General features: G+C 34.6%; 1 protein-coding gene across 10 annotated transcripts in view; it reads right to left on the bottom strand.

The window, feature by feature from the left end:
- The window catches only part of PHF14 (PHD finger protein 14), a 220,056-nt gene that overhangs the window by 105,768 nt on the left and 86,406 nt on the right, over positions 1-27,882 (bottom strand). For all 10 annotated transcript variants that reach the window (XR_004919219.2, XR_004919220.2, XR_004919221.2 and 7 more), the window contains one exon: positions 18,795-18,963. Coding sequence is in view for 7 of the 10 variants with exons in the window: in XM_078059312.1 (XP_077915438.1) it covers positions 18,795-18,963 (169 nt within the window). In the remaining 3 variants the exon portion in view is untranslated. The remainder of the gene's footprint in view (positions 1-18,794; positions 18,964-27,882) is intronic.

The following is a 27,882-nucleotide window of genomic DNA, read 5'->3' as shown; positions in this document are numbered from 1 at the left end:
ATAAAACTTTATAAAAAAAGGGGGGGAATATTGAAATGACTCATTTCAGTTCTATAAACATCTAAGAATGCTCAAAAGGCCTCACACATTTTCATATTTCTCTTCATTCAACGCATCTTTAGGTAATGAAGTAGCAATTCAGTTTACTACTTTATTTAGTAATAAACTACTATTACTAGTTGGGTGGTTTTTTTTTTTTTCACAAAAGTCAACTACTACTAGTTTTTTTAAATTTTCTAACCATTGAATTTTTGAAGTATATATATATTAATTTTTGAACTACTTTCTCTAGTAGCAAAGTACTACTAATTTTTGAATCATCTAATCATTGAATTAATTTTTGAAATAGATATGAATGCTCTAAGTTCATGTTCTCAATTCTTTTGAAGATATACAATAATTTACCATTTCTTTATTGGGGGCGGAGGGAGAAGGAGAGAAGGAGAGAGGAGGGACAGAGGGAGAGAGGGAATCTTAACCTTAAACAGGCACCATGCCCAGCAAGGAGCCTGACGCGGGGCTCCATCTCACAACCCTGAGATCATGACCTGAGCTGAAATCAAGAGTCAGATGCTTAACTGACTGAGCCACTCAGGCGCCCCAATAATCTACCATTTCTTATTAATACTTTAAACCTTTAAACCTCTGGTATGATTCCATTAATTCGAAGTTTCTAATATCTATACCGAAATTAGTATCACGCGGCATAATGCCAATAAGTGACAATGACAGTTACATTTCTCTATAAATTTCTTCTATGTATGTCTTATTAAAGTGCTATTTTTAAAGTGAATATAATTATCTAAAACATTTTCAATTAAGTACATTTATTATCAAATGATAATCATTGATGTATTCCTGTGGTAATTTTAAATGACTAAACAATTTCCAGCCAGAAAAACAGAAGGGTTAAAAGCAATATGAAATTATAGCATCTTGGAGTTCTGAAAAAGCAGTCCAATGAAGTGACCTAATTATCACACAGCTGGTAACTGACAGAAGTAAACTGCAAACCCAGGTATCTCAACTCTGAATTCAGTGATTTTTCTTGCCTGCCAAATCCAAGGTTAATAGTATAATGCAAGTAGAGATGAGTAAAATTATTACGAGAAAGCAAATCTCTTATTCTGACTTGAATACTTAAATAAACTATAACACTGTGATGCCTAAAGGAAGAATTCTTCTATTCTGAAACAAGGAGAGACTTTTACCCAATGAAGAGGAGACCTCAATACCTTAAATTGACACTATATTCTACCCAGTTTGGTATTTTATACAGTACAGTGACTAACATGATCCATTACCAAAGTAAATTACAGCAAGCATCTTCTTTGGCATTTACCATACCAGTAATATTTCCAAAGGAAAAAAAAAAAAGGAAAGAAAAGAAAAGAAAAAGAAGATTTAATCCAAACACAACTTTTCATAAATACCAAGTCCTCCAACCAGGAAAATACTGACAGTTCTGGGTTTTCTTTCCTTTTTTTTTTTTCTTCCTAGTTTTAATAAAGTGGCAGCAACTGTAAGTATGACAACTCATGACTGCCTACAATCACAATAGACAAGATATCTTAAACACGGTGTCCCTGAAAGAATCAGAAAATGTTAAGAGGAATTAAAAGAAGGAAGAAATGATGCAAAAAGGAATAACAAAAACGTTTGGCTCATCCAACAAAATTCAATTATCCAAAAGCTTGCCCCATCTTAGATATATAGAAGTATTTATAACTGGGTGGTCATTTCATGATATACATTGAGGCTGACACTATTTTAGAAGCAAAAAATAAATAAAGCAGCAGGGTAAAAATAGCATGTGGAAAAGGAAGAATTTTATTTATCAAGTGTATGTTTTAGAACTTAACACAAATGTATTACCTCTAAGTTCCAAATGACTGAGGGTTCATTTGCAAATTGTGCTTTCTTTTGTAATTATTAAGGTATTAAGAGTGAATGAAAGTTTGAAACTCGCTCCAAAACTTGACATATTTCTATTTTTTTCTGTGTTATTTTGTAAGAATTTTATTTGCCTAAGGAACAAGGACGATCTGAGCTGCATAGATCACCTGGCTCTTTATCTGCCTATGGTACCTTTTCTTGAAAACAGAAGGTGATAAAATATCCACAAAGACAGTAGCATGGTATTACAGACAATGTATATAAGTTAAAAAGGAATAAAGTATTTTAGCTATCATCACTTTAATAAGTTTATTCATCTGAAACAAATAATTAAATGTTTCAATAACTTTACTCATTTGGACTAGAAAACCTGTAACAAATTTTAATTAATTCTTTAGCGCTGGGGTTATTTTAATTTATGATGAAGTTAGATGCATGATGATTTTCTCAAGGTTAGACTGATTCATTTGACAAATGAACTAAATTTAAAACTAAAAAACAGTGCCTCAACATCTTTGATATCACTAAGATGGGTTTCACATATTCATTGTGTACTGTTTTCTCTAAATTTAAAATGGATCTTTTTTATGATAGTTAATAAATAAGCTGTATGTGGTTACAAGAAACATAAGCAATGCCTCCCTATGTAATTTCTATACAAAAAGACAAATGTTTCTTCATGAACAAAATTCCAAATTCAATGTTAATTAGGACAATTAGGTCAAACTTTGAAAACCTCTGTCAAGCTAAAATTCAGATTTATGCCGAGGAATAAATGCCAACAGCTGTGTGGCAGTTATACAAAAATCTTTCAACATATTTTTAATTTTTCAACATAAATTTATATAAAATTCCTTAAAAAAACAAGTATATGTTTTCCAATTATAAAACAATATATTGAACACAGTCATATATTAAAACTCATAAAATATTTAAAATAAAATGTACATATAAACAATGTGAATAAAGCACCATCTGTTTCTATTGGCTACTGGCATATAACAGATGGAACGGTGATCACCAAAAGTGACTGTTTTCGTTTCTTGTCAATTTAATTTATACTAACAGGGTTAGGAAAATATGTTGAAGAATAAAATAATGACCAATTTTTCTTAACACTCTCAATTAAAATAACCACAAGCCTAAAAGTAGAAAACAAATTATACATTTTATAAATTAATAAACATTCCTATAAAACCCTTCTCAAGAATAATGGTATATTCAAAATAAGTAAAATCCTGAAGCTTTGCCTATTATTTGTTCTCCTTATTCCACACTTGAGGAAGTAAATAAAAACGACAGATTTCCAAGGGGCAAAAAGCACAGCAGGAGCCTTTAGGCTCTGAATAGTAGTATTTGAGCTAAGGATACCCATAGTAGATCTCTTCCAAGTGAGCCAAAGTGAGTTAAATATAGTCCAGTTCACCACAAAAATTGCGAGGGTTTCTTCTAAGGATCTATAACAAACAGAGGTTACATAATCTGTTTAGTACCTCAGAGGTCACCTTGAGTCTAATAAGAGACTCAATAACTCTGATACCTAAAGCCTCCATATATAACCCTTTCTTCCCAGAACTGCAATAATTTATTTTTAAAAAGTATAAAGATAACAAGTTAAGAAACAATGCACATTAACCATTAGTCATTTCAATAGGGCTGAGTCCAAACATTTCTATGTTTCCACTAAACTAGCATCAAAACTTATACATACACACACACATACACACACACAAAACATATTCTAGTTTCTTGAAGTCTTAGGACTTAGGTTCTAACTTTGTTAAATAGGCCTCTATTTTGCATGTGTAAAATTAGTTTAAAAACAAATGTAATGGAAGTAACCTCTATGATATTTGATTATCTCTCAAATGAAGAAAGCCACTTGGAACAGGCTATTGACTTAATACTGTTAAGTCAGATGGAAAACAGTTTAAACGTGTGTTTAAGCCTTTTTTCAAATGATCTATAACAACAGGTGCATCCTGAAAGACAATATTGTTTTAGCCAAAGCTAGTAAAAGCTATTTTGACTTTTTATTGCATTATTTTCCAAAAAAAACGGGGATCTATAAAACAAAATAAAATGTATGAGATAGGAAAAAAGATGTACAACTTCAAAGAGAGTAGATGATGATGCATGTGTGTAAAGGACTATAAGAAGACAGGTCCCAATAAGTCCTTTGGCACTTGTATAAAAGATGAAAAGTCACTAGATAACATAAAGTGTAAAGAAAACGAAAAGAAAATCTGAAAGCTTTCAAGTTACATTAAAGTCATTAGAAAATATGCCAAAAAGTACAAACATCAATTTTAAAGTAACTTCAAAAGGGACACAGGTAAGCTGATTTATATTTTCTTCAAAAGTAATTACCTTGCATAAAAGCAAGTGAAAAGCTTCCACAGAAAAAATAATGCAGAGAAAATGTCTAAATAACAAGGTACTTACACAAAAGTATCCCGGGCTGCCTTTGAGTAATTCTATAGTTTCGTCAATGAAATATGATTAATATATAAGTAGAAAAGGACCAATTCCCTTCCTAACAATAAGGAGCTAGAAAAAAAGACTCTTCCAAAGTACACTAGCTTCAGATGTATAGCCATGGTGAAAGATGGAAAGAACTGAAATACTAAGTACCTGCTGTGAACCAAACCCTGCAGAAAGTAACAGAAATATAGTAAACAGGACAGTTCCTATCCACATGGGAGTTCATGTCCATGAGTCTACAGATACCAAATAATTACATGAATAATTATTTATAAAGATGGTATATTGCAACTAATGTGAAGCATAAAAATAAAATCATATAATACTCATATCTTTCAAAATCTAAACTACAGTCAAAACTGTTCTTAAATTTAGGAGTAAGTCATTTTTAATACCATTAATAAGGATATAAAACTCAACATTCACCTTAAAGATGGGTATAGAGAAAATGCCTAACAAGAAAAAATTCTCAAAAAACACATTTAAATGGCAACTCTCAGGCAGGAATGGAAAAAAAAAAATCAGAATGGCAATAGGATGAAAGAATCAAGGATGGTAGCAAAAGCATTACTAAAATGACTAAATACAGGATCTAAGTAACATACTGAAATTTTAAGTGAAGGCAAGAGGTATGTGGGTAACTATGCTGCTCGATAATTGTGACAATAAAATGGCTATTAGACTAGGAATGTAAAGAAGGATCCATGACATACTGAGGTCAAAGGAATTGGGGTTTAGTCATGGTTATTTCACATACATCTTAAAATTAAAATTAAGTATTTGTTCATATAATCCCTTCTCTTTACCCAATTTTGGAAAACCCTTCACAAAATATCCCTCATAGTCATATAGCTTCAACTATTCCAAAGAACGAGGCAGCATGTTCCATAGTTAAGACAATTCTAATGGCTGGTCCCAGTTTTACTGTCTGAACTTAACCTAGCATTCAGGTAACAAGTATTTAAAAATAAACAGCCAGGTCTCTATTATGTAAAGGGTCTCTGTCCATTTATTAAACTAACAACTACAAAAAAATTAATTCCAATTGTGATAAGGGCAGCAAAAGAAAATAGTGCTATGGCAATAATCTTTTTTTTTTTTTAAGATTTTATTTATTTATTTGAGAGGGAGGGAGGGGGAGAGAGAGAGAGAGAGAGAGGGAGAGAGCACGTGCGCAAACACACACATGAGCGGGGGGCGGGGGGGGAGAAGGAGACTCCCCACTGAGCAGGGAGCCCTAGGCAGGGCTCGATCCCAGGACCCTGGGATCATGACTTGAGCCGAAGGCAGACACCTAACAAACTGAGCTACCCAGGCACCCCAGCAATAATCTTTCAATTATTCCCCAGAGCATCTTTCTGGAATTTCATCATATTATCACATTAGGTTTATCTTGCTTAGTTCATACAAACTAAAATTAGGGATGAGGGCCATAATAATAGAGGATTGCTTAAAGCTTTACAACAGATGTGTAATCTCGGTCATTTTTCATTTGTTTAAGAGTCCAACTTTTTGAAACATCATTTTAGCACTGTTACATGGCACAGATAAGAGAGAGGGAAAAGGGGCTGCATCATTTTTTTTTTCTTTTTTAAATATAATCAGTGTCATTAGCCAGCGAAGAAATACAAATCAGTCAAAATGAGATACTACTTTACGCCCACTAGGATTATTATATCAGAAGGACAGACAATAATAAATGTTGGTGAGTATGTAGAAAAACTTGGGTCCTCATACACCACTGCTGGTGAGAATAGAAAATTATATGTCCAGTTTAAAAACCAGTCTGGCAGTTTCTCAAATGCTAAAATGAGAGTTACCATAAGACCCAGCAATTCCATTCCTAGGTATACAACCAAGGTAAGTGAAAAACTCACGTTCACACAAAAGCTTGTACATGAATATTCATAGCAGCATGATTTGTAACAGCCAAAAGGTAAAAAAGAAAAAACAGAAACAAACCCACAAATGTCCATCAAGTGACAGATGAATGGATGAATTTAAAAATCTGGTATAGCCATAAAATGGAGTATTATACAAAAATCAAAAGAAATGAAGTACTGATAGGGTGCCTGGGTGGCTCAGTCGTTAAGCATATGACTTCGGCTCAGGTCATGATCCCAGGGTCCTGGGATCGAGTCCCGCATAGGGCTCCCTGCTCAGCAGGAAGCCTGCTTCTCCCTCTCCCACTCCCCCTTCTTGTGTTCCTGCTCTCGCTATCTCTCTCTGTCAAATAAATAAATAAAAATCTTAAAAAAAAAAAAGAAAAAAGAAATGAAGTACTGATACATGCCATAACATGAATAAATCCTGAAAATATTATGCTAGGTGAAAAAATCCAGTCATAAAACACTATGTATTATTCCATTTTTAAAAAGATTTTATTTATTTGAGAGAGAAAGAGAACACGCGCACACAGAGGGAGAAGGAGAAACAGACTCCTTGCTGAGTGGAGAGCCCAATGTGGGGCTAGATCCCCGGACCCTGAGCTGAAGGCAGACAACTTAACCGACTGGGCCACCCAGGCATCCCTATATTATTCCATGTATATGGAATGTCCAAAATAGGCAAATATACAGTAACAGATAGTAAATTAGTAGTTGCCGAGGCCTGAGGTTGGGAGAGTGTTGAATGGAGTCACTGCTAATGGGCATAGGGATTTTGGCAGGAATTTGAGGCGGGGCACGGCAATAAAAATGTTCTAAAATTGGTAATGGCTGTACAACTCTATGAATTTACTAAAACCCACTAAATTACACAACTTTAAATGAGTGAATTGCATGGTATGTGAACTGTATCTCAATAAAGCTGTTATAAAAAAATCATTCATAAGTTGATCAAGTTAATTTTAATTGTAACAAACTTTAAAGAATAATGAACCAATTCTCCATTACCGCATAAATGATTAATTTTTACATTTAACTTACACCTAAATAAAACTAAAATGCCTTTCAAAATTATTTCAACATCCATCAGTATTGAAAAAACTTATTAAGCGCTATAAAATTCACCTACTGACTCTATATCATTTAATGATATAAAACATTTGAGTATGAATAAACTACTGTACTACTGGAACTTTCCAAAAATATGAAGGAATGTGTCATTCGTTTCCAACATACATGGCTTCAAGTAAAAAATATATAGTATTATAAATCACTGTCCCATTTTAATTTTAAATGTGAAAAGAAATGTACAAGTTACTCTATATTAGTTTCTATTACTGCTGTAACAAATTATCATAAACTCAGTGGCTTAAAACAAAACAAATGCACTCTTACAGTTCTGACATGGGTGCCACTGGGTTAAAATTAAGGTGCTGACAGGGCTGCATTTCTTTCACAGGGCTCTAAGGGGAGAATCAGTTTACTTGCCTTTTCTATCTCCTAGAGGGTGCCAACATTCCTTTCTCATGGCCCCCTTCTTCCATCTTCCAAGGAAGCAATGCTGCATCATCTTTCTAACCCCTTGTCTGTAGTCACATCTCCCTCTTATTTACAACCTCTTCTTTTAAGTACTTATATGATTAGACTGGGCCCACATTGGACAACTCTGGTTAACCTTCCATCTCAAGGTCTATAACCTTAGTCATACCTGCAAAGTTCCTTTTGCTATATAAGAGAACATATTTACAGGTTCTGAGGATTAGGACATGGACATCTTTGGAGGGCCATTATTCCACTCACCACACTGTGGAAATCACTATATAGGTAGGAAATAAAATGTTACTTTGGGTTAAAATTCAGTAACATAAAGGTATAAGGGATTTCACTCCTTCTCTATACTGTCAAGAGATTACTCCTTTCCCACCAGACACAGGAGGCCTATCCTCTGGAGAAAAATAACCAGACAGACTCTGGACAATGGATTATCAGGCACAGAGAAGGGAGCAGTGACGTAGCAAACAGAAACCAGAAAGTTTACATGGAATTCTGCTCTCTGAACTGTGAGATCTTTAGCCCCCTTCTCCTCACCTGTCCAGGAGTCTGGCAGTCAAAATTATACCTACCAGTTAGGAGATGAGAGAATACTTCTACTGAATGGATGTGGAAAAAAACTACTGATACTGACATTTAAGATGTTCTCGAAGAAAAAGCCCCCGATCATAAAATCAGCCCTATAGGGAAAACAGCCTCACATAAATTTAATTACCATTAAATATATGAGTGCACATCTAAGGATCCCCAGTCATCTGAAAGCTTCGACAGGAAAGAGACAAACATGAACAGAACTAGGGAACCCAGAGGAAACAGACAATGAAGGAAAAAAAAAATTGAGAAGTAATTACAATGAATATTCCTGAAGAGGTAAAATAAGTTTTTGCCATCATGAAATAAGAACATCTGTTATTAAAAAGAACAACGAAAGTACACATGCATCCCCAAATCAGAAATTTAGTAAAAGAGTTGGAATATAAAGTTGAGAAAATCTCCCAGAAGTAAAAAAAAAAAAAGAAAAAGAAAAAAAAAGAACAATATGATAGAAAAAAATATTAGAGGGATGCCTGGGTGGCTCAGTCGGTTAACCATCTGCCTTCGGCTCAGGTCATGATCTCAGGGTCCTGGGATTGAGTCCCGCTTCTCCCTCTGTCTGCCTCCTCTGCCTGCCGCTCCCCTTTTCTTGTGCTCTAACATAAATAAATAAAATCTTAAAAAAAAAAAAGAAAAAAATATTAGAGAACTAATCTAGCAGCACCAAAATACAATTAGTAGAAGTTCCAGAAAAAGAGAACAGAAAAAAGATAAAAATTATCAAAGAAATAACAAAAATTAATTTCTCAGAACTACAATACATGAGTTTCTAGACAAAAAGGACTCACTAAGCTCCCAGAGATGAATAAAGATGTACCACACCAAGCAAGGTCCTGAATTTTACCACTGAATACACTGGAAAAAAAGAAAATACTAAGAGTTTCAAGACAGACGATAAAATGAGTTTAAAAAGCAGAAAGCAATACTGACAGCCAGGAGTCAGTCAAGTGGTGCTTTAAAAAAATGTAATATTTTATACACAGCCGTATTATTAATGAGCATAAAAAACTAATTTTCAGACATGTAATATCTCAAAAATTTACCTCTCACTAACCTTTACTAAATAAATCATTGAAGAAGTTGTCCCATCAAGATAAGGGACTAAATGAAAAAAAAAAAATTAAATGCAAGCAACAAAAAATTCCACCTATGAAAGTTTAAAAGGAAGTCCCATGATGATGATGAAGCAAAGTCCAAGGATGACATAGAAAAACCAGTTCAGATTAGAGCTGGAGGAGAAAGGGCTCTGGAGGAAATATTTAAGAAATTATTTGACCTGGCTGACTATATCAAAAACTGTGTATATAGGAAGGAAGGAAGGGAGGAAGGGAGGAAGGGAGGGAGGAAGGGAGGAAGGGAGGAAGGGAGGAAGGGAGGAAGGGAGGAAGGGAGGAAGGAAGGAAGGAAGGAAGGAAGGAAGGAAGGAAGGAAGGAAGGCTTACAAAGAAGTTGAATGTTATAAGAAGAGTTGCTCTTAGGGGCGCCTGGGTGGCTCAGTCGTTAAGCGTCTGCCTTCGGCTCAGGTCATGATCCCAGGGTCCTGGGATCGAGCCCCACATCGGGCTCCCTGCTCGGCGGGAAGCCTGCTTCTCCCTCTCCCACTCCCCCTGCTTGTGTTCCCTCTCTCGCTGTCCCTCTCTCTGTCAAATAAATAAATAAAATGATTAAAAAAAAAAGTTGCTCTTAGATTCAAGGAGACTAAAAAATTGAAAAACAATGTAAGGCAAAGGAAAACTCTGTAATGTTTCCTATTCATGCCTTCCTTTAAAAATAAACTAAATCAATGAGAATCCTTAAAATTTAGTTAATTAGTGGGATAGTTTCAGTGTCTCTCTGTCAAATAAATAAATAAAATGATAAAAAAAAAGAGTTGCTCTTAGATTCAAGGAGACTAAAAAATTGAAAAACAATGTAAGGCAAAGGAAAACTTTGTAATGTTTCCTATTCATGCCTTCCTTTAAAAATAAACTAAATCAATGAGAATCCTTAAAATTTAGTTAATTAGTGGGATAGTTTCAGTGTCTCTCTGTCAAATAAATAAATAAAATGATTAAAAAAAAAAAGAGTTACCCTTAGATTCAAGGAGACTAAAAAATTGAAAAACAATGTAAGGCAAAGGAAAACTTTGTAATGTTTCCTATTCATGCCTTCCTTTAAAAATAAACTAAATCAATGAGAATTCTTAAAATTTAGTTAATTAGTGGGACAGTTTCAGTGTACGGTTTCTTTCAGCATCTGCCTCACCCCTGCCTACTCAGCCTTACAACAGTAATACGGTAAAAAGTGTTCATAAAGTGAGAAAGCATGTTTCTATTATTGTTAATGTTTTGTCTTTGGAAAGTTACTATCATAAAGAAGTCAGTATGAAATTGGCTAAGTAAAACAATCAAATGTCACTTTGAAAAGTAAGCAAAAGGAAAATTTCAAAAAAATAAGATCTTGGAAACAAGTGAGTATACAGTATACACATCTGGTAGCTCATTTGTTGAAAAGTATCTCCTGGAAGCATTCATAAAAATTTTTTCAGAAGAACAATAATTATAATAAAGGTAACTGCCAGAAAGGGAAAACATAAGATTATCAACAAATATGGTCTTTAAAAATAAAACAATTTTTATTACATGTCATGAAGCCTAATTACAAAGTATTACTATCCCTAGATTCTTTTAATAACAATGTGTGTGTACTTTAACCCTCTAATCAATAGTGGGTTGTTTTTTTTTAAGATTTTATTTATTTGAGCGAGAGATAGAGCATGAGAGAGAGAGTATGAGCTGCGGGGGGGGGGGGTGTTTAGAGGAAGAAGGGGAAGCAGACTCCCCACTGAGCAGGGAGCCTGATGAGGGGCTCAATCCCAGGACCCTGAGATCGTGAACTGAACTGAAGGCAGATGCTTAACGACTGAGCCACCCAGGCACCCCGAATAGTGTTAAGGATAAAATAATAAATGCAAACGTGAATTTAGATGAGACTTTTAGTTCTAGAAAAGATTATCTAATTTATTTTATAAATGAGGATACTGAGTATAAACAAAGTAAAGTACTTATCCAAGGCCACATAAACGGTTATTGGCAGAGTATGAACTACAATTCAGATCTACCATGTGCTAGTCCAGGTGCTTTCCACCACACACTGTGCTATCTTACAGGTTTTGATGCTATCGAAAACACTCAAGAAGTTAATTTTATACCATCTTCTACTTTTTAAAGGGAATAATGCTACAAAGAAAATGTCCTAGAGAGGAAAATATCAGTACATTTTACTGCATACTTTCTAAAGCATAATTATAAGTTATATCCATAAACAAGATATTTCTAACTGAATAAATAGAAGTTATTTTAAATTAAAATTAAATTAAATTAATTAATTTCCCAAAGTCCTCCCTCTCACCTTCTGTCTATGGTTCCATGTTAGTAACCTCAGATTTGAAACATTTAAGTGAAGGCCATTTTACTCAGGAGGTCATGAGACTCAGATGCTTGGCTTTTTCATAGGCTGCAGCCTTCTAGACCTTTCCATCAGCTCCCACTTCACAGTCCTGGCAGGCTTTGCAGACTTCCCCACAAATTCTCATTTTTCTACCAACTCAACAGTGTTCTTTGGGCTCAGATCTTCACTGTCAAATTCTCTGACCTGGTGGCAATTCCTACCACCTACTCAGTGCTTCAGGATAGATATTTCATTGACAATTTCTCTGATATTCAGAATGCCTCTGACATATGGTGAAAGTTTTCTTGACATCGACAACCCCAGGTATGCCAACAGTAGTTAGTATAAGTCCTTAATTCCCCACAGAGTGAATTCCATTTCCCTGACCAAACCTTTAGCCACTAAGCTGCTGAAAGCACGAGGAGCCTATGATTCTGGCCCAAGGACAAGTGCCAGGAACAATCACTGTAATCCTGTCTGGAAAGGCAGCATAATGAAGCACTTACAAGTTTGGCCTCAGAAGCTACCTTAGTTTGATTCCTGGCTCTACCACTTAGAAGCTGTATGTCCTTAGGCAAGTTACTGAATCGTTTTGCCTCAGTTTCTCAACTATAAAATGGCAATGACATTGGTAACTACTTCATAGCACAGTAATGACAATTAATATAAAATACAAAGTAAATAACAGATAATGGTTAAATAAAATTATGCTTTTCAACCCTTTTTCTTCTTTAGACTGAGTCCTCCTATTTGTGCCCAATAATAAATAAGAGAATATGGTTCCTGAGAGACTGAAATACTGAAGATGGGATATTTGTGAGCCAATCTAAGATGATGTTACAAAATTATGTTCCTGGAACAGGGAACAATATGTGAGGAATTTTCTAAAACCAGATCATTCCTCTTTTGCTTATTAATACTTCATTATTTCCATGTTTCTTGAACTATGCCCATATTACTTTTCCACATGACTCACTGATCACTTTTTTTCGTATTTTTTGTTTCACAGATACACCAAAAGAAATGTCAGATAAAGTTCAAAATATATACCCTTATAATAAAAGTAGATTCAAGGCATGTGAATTGGGCTGGGGAGGGGTAATGCTGGGAGGAAAGTCAAAGGAGACTTTATACTTTCGAATTTCTTATAACAAAAAAAATTCACGTATTACTTTCATGGTTAAAATTTAAAAATAATTCTAACATTCAGAATCATTTTTAAAAAACTGTAACAATTATGATAATTAGATATGAGATAATATGAAAATATGAATCAGAGAGAATATCCATGTTTGTACAAGAGGAATGTTTTCTGAAAATATAGTATTTTCATTCTTACAACTCAAAAATGGCTCTTTTAACCCATCATTTTTGAAGAACAAATCTTCAGTGCTATCATTTTTTTCAAGTAACTTTTCTGGCTAATCTTTTATCATCTGTGGGTAGGAAAAAATTAGGGGAAGAAAAAGTAATACTGGGACTACACTCTGAAAAGCATCTATATCTTATTGGATCTACTGTCTCAAAATATGCTATATTAATTCAGATTTCTATAAATCCTTATTAAGGAAATCAGAGTAGAATAAAATGAAAAGTGAAATTCCTCAGCATCTAAACACTAAAAATATAGTAAGGCTTGCCAAAGTGTTCTATTCCCCATTGCACTCTCTGGCTATGATAAATGGAAACTGTCTGTCAGCAGGGAAAAGTGGATGCCATTCTTCTAACAGCAGCCTTATTTGGCACAAAGCAGGCATCGGAGCACAAAAATTGAGTCCATGGGACCATCTCTCTTAACACTGATCAAATCAAATGAACTATCAAAAAGGTATTTGTTGCTTAATCAAAAAAGCTGAGATGCAATAAGCCAAATGTTTCAGGCAGATTTGGAGTAACTAGTTAGGAAACAAAAACTACTATGTACTTCTCCATCTTCACTGCCAATACCAAAGCATGCACTCTTTTTTTCTACAACAAGTTTCACAGTATTCACAATTTAGAGGGAAAAAAGCAAACCAATACAGAATAGCAAAATAAACATATACTTGTGGCTCACATATACACATACTGTCAGTGTACTTACAGATTTGCTGCTTCTATTTTTTTCTTTTTTTAGTATCAATTTCCTCAAGGTAGAATAACCTTCAAACATTTTATTAATTAACTTCTACACTATTACACTGCGATTGAAAGGAGTGACATCAGTCCTCTTGTACAAGCTTGGGGGGAAAAACACTTCACACTCAACTGAAAGTGCAAAGAAAAGGAGTGCTGAATCTTATATCTAATGTGAACAAACTCAGGTATGCAAGTTAGTAAGCGGATATGTGACCGCCTTACTATAGATAACACTATGCTACAGAAAGACACATGAACCTTCTGGTATCACATTCCCAACTATGCTACCTAAAAACCAAATGTTTTACAGCTTCATTTGTATCTCAAGTAAATTTCTTTTACAGATCTTAAAAAAAACAAAACAACAACAACAAAAACCAGGTCATTAATTCAGGCTATCTGAATTTAAGTCCTATTCTGCTTACTATCTGTAACATCATAGGTAGGTTCCTCAAGCTTTCTGTGTCTGTTTCATTTTGAGTAAAATAAGTGTTATTATAATAGTCAAATACTAACTTATTTTTTAAAGGGAGAGTAGGCCAGAGGATTAATACAGTGTCTGGCATATGATGAGTCCTCAATAAATGTTAGGTATTATTACTATTAAACAATCTTAGATAAAGGTAGACTAATCCCTCATTTCCTCTTCTGACTTACTATCCTTTGAGGAAAGTAATGAACTAAAATATCCAATGATCAAATAGTAGGAAGAAAGACAAAACAATAGGATGGTTGGGTTTATTAGCAGTATGGATAAACAGAAGTTAAATTAATAGTAGCAACATACCACAATTTACTCAAATATTCCAACATGTAAATCCCTTCCTTCCCTCCTTTGCTTCTTTAAGATATAAAGTATACAAGGTGAGAAAGTAATAGCAAGGGGAAGAAAATATGTTCAATAAAAATGGGACTTCAATCTATGGCAGCCATGATCATTTTATATTTTTGATGGTTCTTAGAGACAACTCTATAGAGACAGTCCTTCAAAAAAAAAAAAAAGAAAAAGATTAAAGTGCTATATGCTTAACTATACTATAAAGTCTGAATTTTAAAAATAAAATTATTCCAACAGAATACCAATTCACATATCCCACAAAATAGATTTTTGAAACAAGAGAAAAATCATTTTTACTAGCATGAAATAGCCCAAACTTTTCTAAAAACTGTGCTAGTACTATAACCCAAAGGAACTTAACAGAAATGGAAAGTTGTAGAACAAATGATCATTTTAACAGTTTTATTAAATGATATATTATTTTGAAATGAGAAATTAAAGCTTAGGATATATGTCATGAACTCCCTATATCACAAAGGTAAATTTTCTTTAAAATTTTGATAGAGCAATAGGACTATTGTGAAATGAAGTAAACTTTGATCAATAATGGCAGGGAAAATAAAAACGAACAAAAGCAAAATTATTATAAGAAATTTAAGGATAGAATATCCAAAAATGTAGGGCGCCTGGGTGGCTCAGTTGGTTAAGTAACTGCCTTCGGCTCAGGTCATGATCCTTGAGTCCCTGGATCGAGTCCCACATTGGGCTCCCTGCTCAGCAGGGAGCCTGCTTCTCCCTCTGACCCTCTTCCCTCTCGTGCTCTCTATCTCTCATTCTCTCTCAAATAAATAAAATCTTTAAAAAAAAAAAAAAAAGAATATCCAAAAATGTAATATATGTACCAAAATAAAAAGTGTAAGTAGGAAGATACTAGGAACAACAATTAAAAAATTAAACAGAGGGAGAGATAAATCAGTTATTTGTTGTGAAAGATATACTTGGTTATACAAATGAGTTGGCAGTTAGGTACCTGGAATCCCATAATTAACAGTATACTAAGAAAAGAAAGTAGACTGCCTCATTTTTAACCATACTGTCTAATAATTTAAAACGTTAATACAACGCTGAAATAGAAATGTTAAGATAAAAAATTATGATAACAGTAGAAACTCAGCCTAAATGGTAAGATCAAGATCAAAATGACTGAATCACTCTCTTCTGCATCTCTCATTCTTACATTCCTCAACCAGGTACCTGACCAACTGAACATGCTCATCAAAGGTTTTCTGAATTGCTGTATGGATTGATGGGGGGAAGGGAGGGAAGAAGGAAGGAAAAGAGTAAGAGTAATAATCATAAATATTATATAAATAGTTATTTTCAAACTTTAGTCTGCATATAAGAATAACACCTAAGAAGTCTGCTCAACCCAACCCCTAATTTTAATTCATTAGCTCTAGGATGACTCCAAAACCTAGATTCCAACAAACACCCCAGATGATCCTGATGCAAGTAATTCATGGCCTCTAGAACACCATTTCTAAAGCTGGTACCACCCAGAACTCTACGGTACAATAAAAAAAAGGGTCTTGAAAAAAGTGCTCTTTGATAAGTTAGGAAAAAAGTTAATCATTTTTCTAAACAGTAGTGTTTCTCAGACCTTCAATATATATTTGAATCCTCCCGAGAGAGAAAATAATCATACTATATTTCCAAAATTACTGGCCATGAAATCCTTCTTTGTGTTTTACCCACCCATATCTATAAGAAGACTAAGACTTTTACACAAGAAAACAAGAGACAAGGAATAAGGTAAAAAGAATTGGACTAAATTAGAAAACTTAAAAGCTTCCTTATAATTCTAGGCTGGAAGAGCAAACAAGTAAATTAGAAAAATATAGGATCCTCTTTCATCTTAAGTAGTATTAAACTACGGGCATGTAAGTATCACTATAATAGGTATGAAATTTCCCCTCTATATAGAACTTCAAAGTTCAAGATAATAACACTGGTCCTAAAGATTTCTTTAAACAATAAAGGAAGAAAATGTTTCATAAAAGGATAATCTTTGCAGACATAGACACATGAAGTAATAGTTTTTCTCTAAGATCTTGGCATCGAAGTTATACAAAATATATTAGAAATAGAAATAAGCAGGCTTATTTAAAGAAGGAAAATTCTCTTTAGTTCATTTGTAAACAAAATGTATTTGTGAGGCGTAATGAAATGTTTTAAACTAGTGGGAATTATAAATAAAACAATTTCAAGTTGATCCGAGTATTGAAAATCAACTATTTAAATTATCTAAGAAAAAATTTCCACATCTGAGTCATCAATTTCAAGTAAGCCCATAACACAAAACTGAATGAAGTACTCTAGGTGACTTCTCTTAAATAAGATCTCTTAACTGATTAGATTAAATACGGCTACTACAGATTAAAGAAAATTTTTGAGAAAGCTGTAACTTCAAGGAAAAAAGCAAAAACTCTCTAAAACTAAACAGGTAACAAAACAAAGGATGACAACTAATCCAAAAAATATCTACATCTCCTTCAGGGGGAGGCAGATTTTTGAGAAGTGTCTGCCTTGGTTCAAGGTAAGAAAGTAAAAAATGCCCCCCGCTAAGAATTCGTAACTGCAGACCAGCCTTCATGAGTTTGGGGCAGAAATTCACACCACTTGAGTAATGGAAAAAGACACATACACCAAATTTATTTAAAATGGTCTTAGGTTGGTAGACCTCCCAGGTACCTGGTAATAACAAATATAAATGCCTCCTGGAAGAAATTCTTTAAACTCTAACCTCAAAAAATTTTTAATGAGAAACTAACAATCTCATAGAAAAACTGGAAAAGAGGGGCGCCTGGGTGGCTCAGTCTGTTAAGTGTCTGCCTTCAGCTCAGGTCATGATCCCAGAGTCCTGGGATCGAGCCCTGCACTGGGCTCCCTGCTCGGCGGGAAGCCTGCTTCGTCCTCTCCCACTCCCTCTGCTTGTTTTCCCTCTCTCGCTGTCTCTCTCTGTCAAATAAATAAATAAAATCTTAAAAAAAAAAAAAGCTTTAAAAAAAAAAAAAAGAAAAACTGGAAAAGAATTGCATTTACATTCCCTAGAAGAGAAAATACAACTTACCAAAATACACAGATATTCAAAGACATTAATACTGAGGGAAATGCAAAATAAAATGATATACTATTTTACATGTATCGCATTGGACAGCACTAAAATATTGGACACAACAAGTTTGTAGAGCAACAGATCATTCATTGCTGTGAGTGTAAACTGGTTCGGAACACACTGGAATTACCTAGCAAAACTGAAGATGCACAAACCAATAATTAAGCAAATGAACACCTTGGTATTTACCCTAACTCCTTGTTACCATGCTTCAGGAGACATCTACAAAAATATTTAAAACAGAGTTGTTTACAAAAGGAAAAAGATGGAAACAAAACTGCCAATCTACAGAATAAAATATATGATCTATTCTTTTAATAAAAAACTATACATTAGTGAATATAAATTAATAACTACACAGATCAGTATTTATGAATCAAATCAATGGGTTAAAGTATCAAATAACAAAAGGAAAAAGTCTGACTCCATTCATATAAAATTCAAAACCTGCAAAACTATGTATTACTTATGAGTACACACATTTGGAGATTAATTATTAAAAAAAAAAAAAAAAAAAGAAGAGAATGAGAAATATAAAGTTGAGGATACAGGTAATCTCTGTGCTAGATAGATGAGAATGTGATTACCAAGGATTCACAGGGGACATCAAAGCCTTTGGTAATGTTTGATTTTTGAAGCAGGTTGGTGGATACAGTGGGCATTCATTATTATTATGCTTTAAGTTGAATATATAAACCATAAATTCTCACACATGTATGGTGTATTTCATAATGTAAAACAGTAAACTCTTAAGAATGACCAATAGCAACATATTGGTTTCTTTCTTTGACTCCTGAGTATATGTTCACCCTTTGTCTTTCTCACATCTTAAATTTTGGCCTCAGATTTCTGTGATGATTATGATAAACAGGGAAAAAGTTACCGTGTTTCTTATTGGAATCTTCTTGGGTTCTGGAGGCATATCCTGTGGAACAAATTTCACGGGTTCCTTAATCTGTCTCCTTGATCGTTTGGTCCCATCTGGTAAGGTTTCCATGGCCATGTCTGCTTCCATATCACTGCTCCCTGCCTGGTCACATTCTGAACACTGCCTACATAAGGAAAAAAATGTAAGTTCACACATTTATTTTTATTTTCTAGCATTAGCTATGGTTTCTATTAATACAAAAATTCAGGTGTATGTGAAGAATATATAAAAATGTACACTCCTGTATGACAATAGTAAATATATAAAGCAATTCCTTGTATCCCTGTAAGTATCATAAACCCACATACAATAATGTTACATGTTTAAGTGAACCAACATAAGAGATTCAGCACTGATGGCGGAGTCCAAAGCAATGGAAGTATATGTGTCTCCACCTAGAAAACAACTGCACTGGCAGAATCTGTTTGATATAATTATTTTGGAACTCTGGAGTCTAGTAAAGGCTTGCAGCTTCTAAGGAAAGACTTGCACAGGTAAGCTGCCATTAATTTCAGTCAATTTCAGCTCTCAGCAAAGTCACAGCTACCCATTTTCCAACCAAGCCACATGGCAGGCAGTCGTGCACATGTTCTTGCAGGAGCTTACATACAGCTGTTAGGAGCCACGATGGGCAAAATAAACCATGTCCTCCAAATATTGAGCGTCTGTGCTCTGATCACAGAAATACAAAAAGGTGAGTGAGCTCCCCCTTGGCCTGAAATGACTTCTAGAACTTAAAATTATCCCCCACCTTCATTTTTCTCTTTGCCCCCTTTTGGGAGCCAGACATTAAACACATGGACATTCAAAAATAAGTGCATACACAGGAAAAATTAGAAAATGACCACACTTGCCCAGGGAAAGGCTCAGAAAAGTTTACACCTTAGTCTGATTCTCAGCCAGAGACAGCACACTATAATAAAAAACAAAAACAAACAAACGAACGGGAACGGGAACAAAACACAGCAAATGTTGGGAATGAAAGAAAATCTCACTTCCAAAGTTATCACATTATTAAATTCAAATGTCCAGTTTCTGACAAAAATCTCACAAGGTATAGAAAGAAAAAGGAAAGTATCGTCCATTAAAAGGTGGGAAAAATGAACAGAAACTGTCCCGGAAGAAGACCTGATGGCAGATATGCAAGACAAAGAATTACTTTTTAAATGCTCAATGAACTAATAGAAATTGTGGAGAAAGACAAGAAAATAATTTATGAACAAAATGGAATTATCAATAGAGAGACAGAAAGCCTAAAAATAAACCAAAAGGAAATTCTGGAGATGAAAAGTACAATAACTGAATGGAAAATTTACTAGAAGGATTAAAAGGACAGATTTGAGCAGCAAACTTGAAAGAAAGAACAATGGAAACTACAAAGTCTGAGGGACAAACAGGAAAAAAAAAAAAAAAAAACTTGAAAAAAAGTGAATAGATCCTAAGAGGCATGTGGGACATCAACAAGTGGACCAACATTTGCACTGTGGAAGGCCCAGAAGAAGAAAAAAGGGGCAGAGAGAATGTTTGAAGAAATAATGACTGAAAACTTCCTAAATTTGATGAAAGAAGATAATATAAAATCCAAGAAGCTCAACAAATACCAAGCAAAATAAATTCCAAGAATCCCACACCAAGATGCATTATAATCAAACTTTCCAAATAAAAAGACACAAAGAGAATCTTGAAAATACAAAGAGACAAATTCAGAATCGTCACATACTAGGGATCCTCAATAAGATTACAAGGAGATCTCTCATCAGAAATTTTGGTGGCCAGAAGGCAGTGTATCAATATATACAAAATGCTAAAAGGACCAAACAAACAAACAAACAAACAAAAACTGTCAACCAAGAATCCTATGTTCATCAAAACTGTCCTTCAAAAGTGTGGGAGAAATTAAGACAGTCCTAGACAAAAGCTGGGCGAGTCTGATACCACCAGACTTGTCCTACAAGAAATGATCAAGAGAATCCTACAGGGTGGGGGGAAAAAAAAGGACACTAGACAGTGTCAGAATCCATTATGGAGAAATAAAGATCTCAGTAAAGGTTAATACATGATCAATTATAAAAGCTAGTATTACAAGAATGGGTTGTAACTCCACTTCTTATTTTTTACATGATGTAGAGACTAACACATTAAAAAAAATTAATACCCTAAAAACTAATATTATTATAACTGTTTCTTAAGTCCACATTCATGTTGAAGAAAGATTTAAATAAGATATAGAGAGGCACCTGGGTGGCTGAGTCGGTTAAGTGACTGACTCTTGATTTCAGCTCAGGTCATGATCTCAGGGTCATGAGATCGAGCCCCACATCAGGCTCTGCACTGAGCATGGAGCCTGCTTAAGATTCTCTCTCTCTCCTCTTCCCCTCACCCCCCTACAGGCTCACACTCCCTCACTCTCAATAGTATAAATAAATAAATGAGATATACAAAGATATACAAATGACTAATAAGCAAAAGAAAAGATGCTAAACATCACTAATCAGTAGGGAAATGAAAATCAAAACCACAATGAGATACCACCTCACATCCAATAGGATGGCTATTAACAAAACAAAAAGCAGAAAATAGTAAGTTCGCAAGGATGCAGAGAAATTGGAACTCTGTGCACTGTTGATGAAATGTAAAATAGCACAGCTGCTTTGGAAAGCAGTATGGTGGTACCTCAAAAAATTAAAAATAGAATTACCATATAATCCATTCTTAAAGAGATATACACCCACGTTCATAGCAGCATTGTTCACAATGACTAATTGTGGGAGCAACCCCAGTAACCACTGACCCATAAAAGGATAAGTAAAATGTATACACATACAATGGACTATTAATTCAGCTTGAAAAAAGAAGAAAATTCTGCAATATGCTATGACATGGATGAACTTGAAGACATTAGTCTAAGTGAAATAGTCCAGTCACTAAAAAGACCAATACTACATGATTCCACTTACATGAGGTACTTAAGAGTAGTTAAAATCATAGAGACAGAAAGTGGAATGGTGGTTGCCAGGGGCTGGAGGGGAGGGAAGAATGGGGAGTTATTATTTAATACATAGAGAGTTTCAGTTTTTACAAGACGAAAAATGCCACAGAGATAGATTATTATAGTATCTAATACAATAATATAATAATTATTAATGTATTTAATGCCACTGAATTGTACCACTTAAAAATGATTAAGATATAAATTTTATGTAATGTGTATTTTGCCACAACAAAACATTTAAAAAAACAAGAGTAACATTAAAAGATAATTAAACACTGAAACTTCAATCAGATCAGTACTGTCCAGTAGAATTTTATGTTAGAATTATCTGTAACTGCACTACTAGTACAGCAGCCACTAGCCATACAGCTACTGGGCACTTGTAACGTGGCTAGTGTGACTGAGGAACTGATTTGTAAATTTTAATTTTAATCAATTTAAATTCAAGGAGTCACATATGGCTAGTGGCTAACACTTGGACAGCAAAAGTCTACAAAATGATTGTTGAAAACCTTGATATTGCCAGTTATAAAGGCCCATTTAAAAATTCATGAGAAACTGTTAGAAGTAAATTTTTTTCATACATTTTCTTCAAATTTAAAAGAATGATCAGGGGTGCCTGAGTGGCTCAGTCGTTAAGCGTCTGCCTTCGGCTCAGGTCATGATCCCAGGGTCCTGGGATCCAGCCCCGCATCGGGCTCCCTGCTCAGCGGGGAGCCTGCTTCTCCCTCTCCCACTCCCCCTGCTTGTGTTCCCTCTCTCGTTGTCTCTCTCTGTCAAATAAATAAAATTTTTAAAAATAAAAATAAAAGAATGATCAGAAAGTAATTCTTTAAAAGTCTAACTTACAGTGTTATCTTTACAAAAATAGTTACGGTAGATAAAATTGTTTGATATTTAGTTTACATATCAGTACCCTTAGTTTATATCAGTACTTAGTTTATATAAGTACCCCTGAATGCATCTTAGAATTCTCTCACCAAGTATTTTCAAAGATTTCTTATCATTTGAAGTCATACTCCATCAAAATTCACATCTCTCACTAATAAACATTATCAAACTAATAATTATTTTTTAAAAGTGATAACTTTAAATTCTGAATTCCAGTAACAGAGTTAAATGCAACATGCCATTTGTGTTAATAAGACATGTACATTAATTGCTAAAATGCAAATTAATACTTAAGGCTTTGATTTTAATATCTAAAAATACCCATTCATTTAACCAAAATTGTTGAGGAAAAATTTTAACACTAAAAAAATGACCAATAAGGAAAAAAAACAAGGAAGTAATTTGCCATGTGTTTCTTAAAAAGTTTTATATGTCTATTGGTAGAACAACCAAGCACTTTATCCCCTGGATTCACAGACGGCCACTGATACTAAAATACAGGGGCACCTGGATGGCTCAGTCGGTTGAGTGTCCCAACTCTCGGTTGTGGCTCAGGTTGTGATCTCATGGGGAGTGAGATCAAGCCCATGTTGGGCCCTGCTCTCATTGGGGAGTCTGCCTGAAGATTCTCTCCCTCTGCCCCTCCCCTTCCCCTGCTCGCATGCTCTCTTCTCTCTAAAATAAATAAAGCTTTAAAAAAAAAATTAAAATACAAATAAAGTGTAATACACCCAACTGCTCCTGTTTGTCCCATATGAAAAGATTAAAGACGAATATGAGCAATAAACACCTAACAGTTTTCCTAATTTAAATAATGAGTATATTTTGAAACAATCTATTGGCAATCCTAAATTGTGAAAAACCCACAAATGTTAGATATTGTTAGTAAATAACAAATGCAACAAAATCAAAACAGAAATGCCTATAGAAAGATATCAAATTATATCACAGAAAAGGACTATTTCCTTAAGTGATCATTTCTACCAGTTGAAGTGAAATGTAATCAAAGTTTCTCAGACAGTTCCAATCCATTTTTAACATACATGAATTTCTGGATATAGAAACAAGTACCTTTTTAGGATGAATCATTGTTTTGGCTTTTTTTTTTTTTTAATTGAATTTTTTTTTTTAAAGATTTTATTTATTTATTTAATTGACACAGAGAGAGAGAGAGAGAGAGAGACAGCGTGAGGGGGGAGCACAAGTAGGGGGAGTGGGAGAGGGAGAAGCAGGCTTCCGGCTGAGCAGGGAGCACGATGCGGGGCTGGATCCCAGGACCCTGGGATCATGACCCGAGCCGAAGGCAGTAGCTTAACCAACTGAGCCACCCAGGCGCCCCTGAATTTTTTTTCTTTTGTTTCTCATTTTGTAACAATAACCCTTGTCAGGACATTCTCTAACCTCTTATGCTCATTCTCATCCTCACCAAAAGTAATACATTTAGGTCACAAAGCGCCCTCTGACAGTAGAATTGTTATTCCCTGGGGGCGCCTGGGTGGCTCAGTCGTTAAGCGTCTGCCTTCAGCTCAGGTCATGATCCCAGGGTCCTGGGATCGAGCCCCGCATCGGGCTCCCTGCTCTGCAGGAAGCTTGCTTCTCCCTCTGCCACTCCCCCTGCTTGTGTTCCCTCTCTTGCTGTCTCTCTGTCAAATAAATAAATAAAATCTTAAAAAAAAAAAAAAAAAAAATTGTTATTCCCTGAACTCCACAACAAAACATTGAACACAGAAAATCAAAACAAAATGTAACCACCAGTGCAGAAATTTATCTATTTGTTTCAAAACTGCCATATGATAGTTACAGTACAGAGTCGACATAGATGGACACACTACTTCAAACTTTCTCAACAATCTATTAAATACTATAGTCTCTATCTTTTATGTATCATTTAAGATGTGAAAAAGCATCTCTACTACATTAATCAGTACATAAGATCCTAAGAATAATAATCTAGGATAAAGCTTATGGCCTGTCCAATTCAATGGGATTAAGTAATACTTGGGGGTAAAATAATTATCTTCATAATGTCAAAACACATACCTGGCTTCTTCTAATAACACACTAAGCTGCTATCTTGTATATTTAATCCTGTGTATTTTTACGTAATATATTCTACTAAGGGAAGAGAATCCTATAATTTATAATTCCCATGCAATATATTAAAAATAACCTTAAGTAATCAAAATATTCAATTAATTAAAAAGGAATTTTTAAAGTATAAGTAATAAAAATTGATGTCAGGAACTTAAGCAAAAGAACAACCTTCATACTGAAATGAAATACCAAGAGATTTTTCTCATTTGCTATACCTTCTTCATCTCCTGCACCATACATCACAACTTAAGTTCAGAAGGGGGTTTAAAATTTTTCAGTTACTAAGGAAAAATGATTTCATTATATAATAACGCTAAGACAAGTACACTAATTCAGTTTATAGAAAAATTTACTTGTATATGTTAGAGAAAAAAGGATTTTATGATTTCTTAACTGTAATAAATCCAGTGACACTTTTATTTCTCAAATATTATACAAAATTCATGTTTTGCTTTTTTTTTTTTCTTTACAAATTACTTTGCTTTCAGTCTTCAAAGATTCCATAGCATAGTGTGTTTTTTCCCTTATCTCTAAGATTTTTCCATGTTTTCCCCCAAGGAAAATCTTCACAGGTGCCTATATAAAACTTCATTAGTGAAATACAAATCAAAACCACAATGAGATATCACCTCAAGCCTGTTAGAATGGCTGTCATCAAAAAGTAAGAAATAACAAGTGTTGGAGAAGATGTGGAAAAAAGGGAATGCTCATTTACTACTGGCAGTAATGTAAACTGGTGCAGCCACTATGAAAACTAGCATGGAGGTTCTTCAAAAATTAAAAATAGGGCACTCCTGGTTGGCTCAGTTGGCTGGGGATCCGATTCTTGATTTTGGCTTGGTTCATGATCTCTGGGTCATGGGATCAGCTCCGAGTCAGGCTCCACACTCAGCACAGAGTCTGCTTGGGATTCTCTCTCCCTCTGCCCCTCCCCCACTGGTACGATCTCTCGCTCTATAATAAATAAATAAATCTTTAAAACCAAAATAATTAAAAATGCAACTACCATATGATCCAGCAATTCCACTTCTGAGTACATATCCAAAGGAAACAAAATCCCTATCTTGAAAAGATATCTACACCCCCATGTTCATGCATCATTATTTATAAGAGCAAAAACATGGAAATACCCTGTGTCCATCGATGAATGAATGGGTAAAGAAAATGTGGTAGAGATATATAATGGAATATTATTCAGCCATAAAACAGAAGGAAACCCTAGCTACCTGCAACAGCATAGCTGGACCTTGAGGGAATTATACTAAATAAGTCAAAAGCAAATACTGTATGATCTCACTTATATGTGGAGTATTTCTTTTTTAAACCCAAAAATTCATAAATAAAGAGTACAGATTGGTGGTTGCCAGAAGCTGGGGGGGTGGTGTAAAAGGTTAAGGGTGGTCAAGAGGTACAAACTTCCAGTTAAAACATAAATATGTCCTAATTAATTAATTAATTAAAAGGGGGGCATGCCTGGGTGCCTCAGTCAGTTAAGCATCTAACTCTTGATTTTAGCTCAGGTCATGATCTCAGGGTGGTGAGATGGAGCCCCAAGGTGGAGCCTGCTTAAGATTCTCTCTCTCTCCCTCTCCTTCTGCCCCTCTCCCCACGCTCTCTCTCTAAATAAATCAATCCTGGGGATGTAATATAGAACATGGTGACTATAGTTAATACTGTATTGTATATTTGAAAGCTGCTAAGATAAATCTTTTTTTTTTTTTTTAAACATTTTATTTATTTATCTGAGAGAGAGAGAGCGCACACAAGCACAGGCACATGAAGTGGGTTGGGAGGGGGGAGGGAGAGGCACAAGCAAGCTGACTCTACCCCCAAGTGTGGAACCCTATGCAGGGCTCCATCCCAGGACCTTGAGATCATGACCTAAGCTGAAATCAAGAGTCGGCTGGCCACTTAACCACTTAACCAACTGAGCCACCCAGGCGCCCCTAAGAGAATAGATCTTAAAAGTCCTTATCATAAGAAAAAAACCATTTTAACTATGTGCTGCAATGGATGTTAACTAAACTTACTGTGGTAATGATTTCACAGTATATACATACATCAAATCATTATGTTGTACACCTAAAATTAATACAAGGTTATATGTGAATTATCTCTCAATAAAAAGAAAAAGTTAACGGAGGAAGGGAAGGATAAATTATTAAGAAAAACAGGGGAAGAAACCTGTAAATTATTCACTGAAGGGTTTGTGCTAGAGATTTTCTTTTCTCTTAAAAGAATAAACAAAGGTATATCCAAAGAATAAAAGGATATAATAAATATTACTCAATTATCTTTCAAATAATACTCTTCAGAATATTCAGGATTTTTGTTTTCAGAATATTCTTTAATTAGAAAAGGCAAGACAAATTCTGATCAGTGATAAAAACATAAGATTATTCCAAAATTAAAAGAAGTATCTATTATGTGAGCTACTCTCATAAATCAAATCCTTACTATTTAATTTATACACATCAGGCTTGTCTGAGAAGAATGTAAGGCAGTGTGCAACATTATATACTTAGAAAGAAACAAACCAAGATAACATAAACTAAGAGTAAGACAAAATACATTTCAAACAGTGGGAGTAAGTACAAACAAAATGGAACCTAGATTATACCTTCACTAGCCTCTTTATCCTTTGCCAAATTCCTCACCCACTTAGCATTCTCATCTGATTTGACCATTCCTAACCCAACCTAAGAAGTCCCTGGGTTTTTCCCTCTCTTGCTCCTGGACAGCTGAGCATTACTGGAGAAAAATCAATTAATCACACTTAATAAACCAATTCACTGAACATTCTTGGTATATAGCCTCAGCAAGTCATCTGTGATTTTTTTTTTTCCAAAATAACTACTGGAAACTATCTTCTGTCTTCTTAAGCCACCATCATCATCCCAATTCCTTTCCCTTTCCACAGACTACTATTTCACTGAAAAGTCAGAGCTTGTCTAATGTGAACTTATTCAACTTCCCTACTCTCCATAAATAATTACCTCTGAATCTTTATTCTTTCCTGTCACATGTCTTAAATCAGTCCAGAATAAGCAGTGAACTGTTGTGGTA

The sequence above is a fragment of the Halichoerus grypus genome, chromosome 12 (assembly GCF_964656455.1).
Source record: "Halichoerus grypus chromosome 12, mHalGry1.hap1.1, whole genome shotgun sequence".
Classification (NCBI taxonomy): domain Eukaryota; kingdom Metazoa; phylum Chordata; class Mammalia; order Carnivora; family Phocidae; genus Halichoerus; species Halichoerus grypus.
This window is presented reverse-complemented; position numbering and strand designations above follow the sequence as displayed.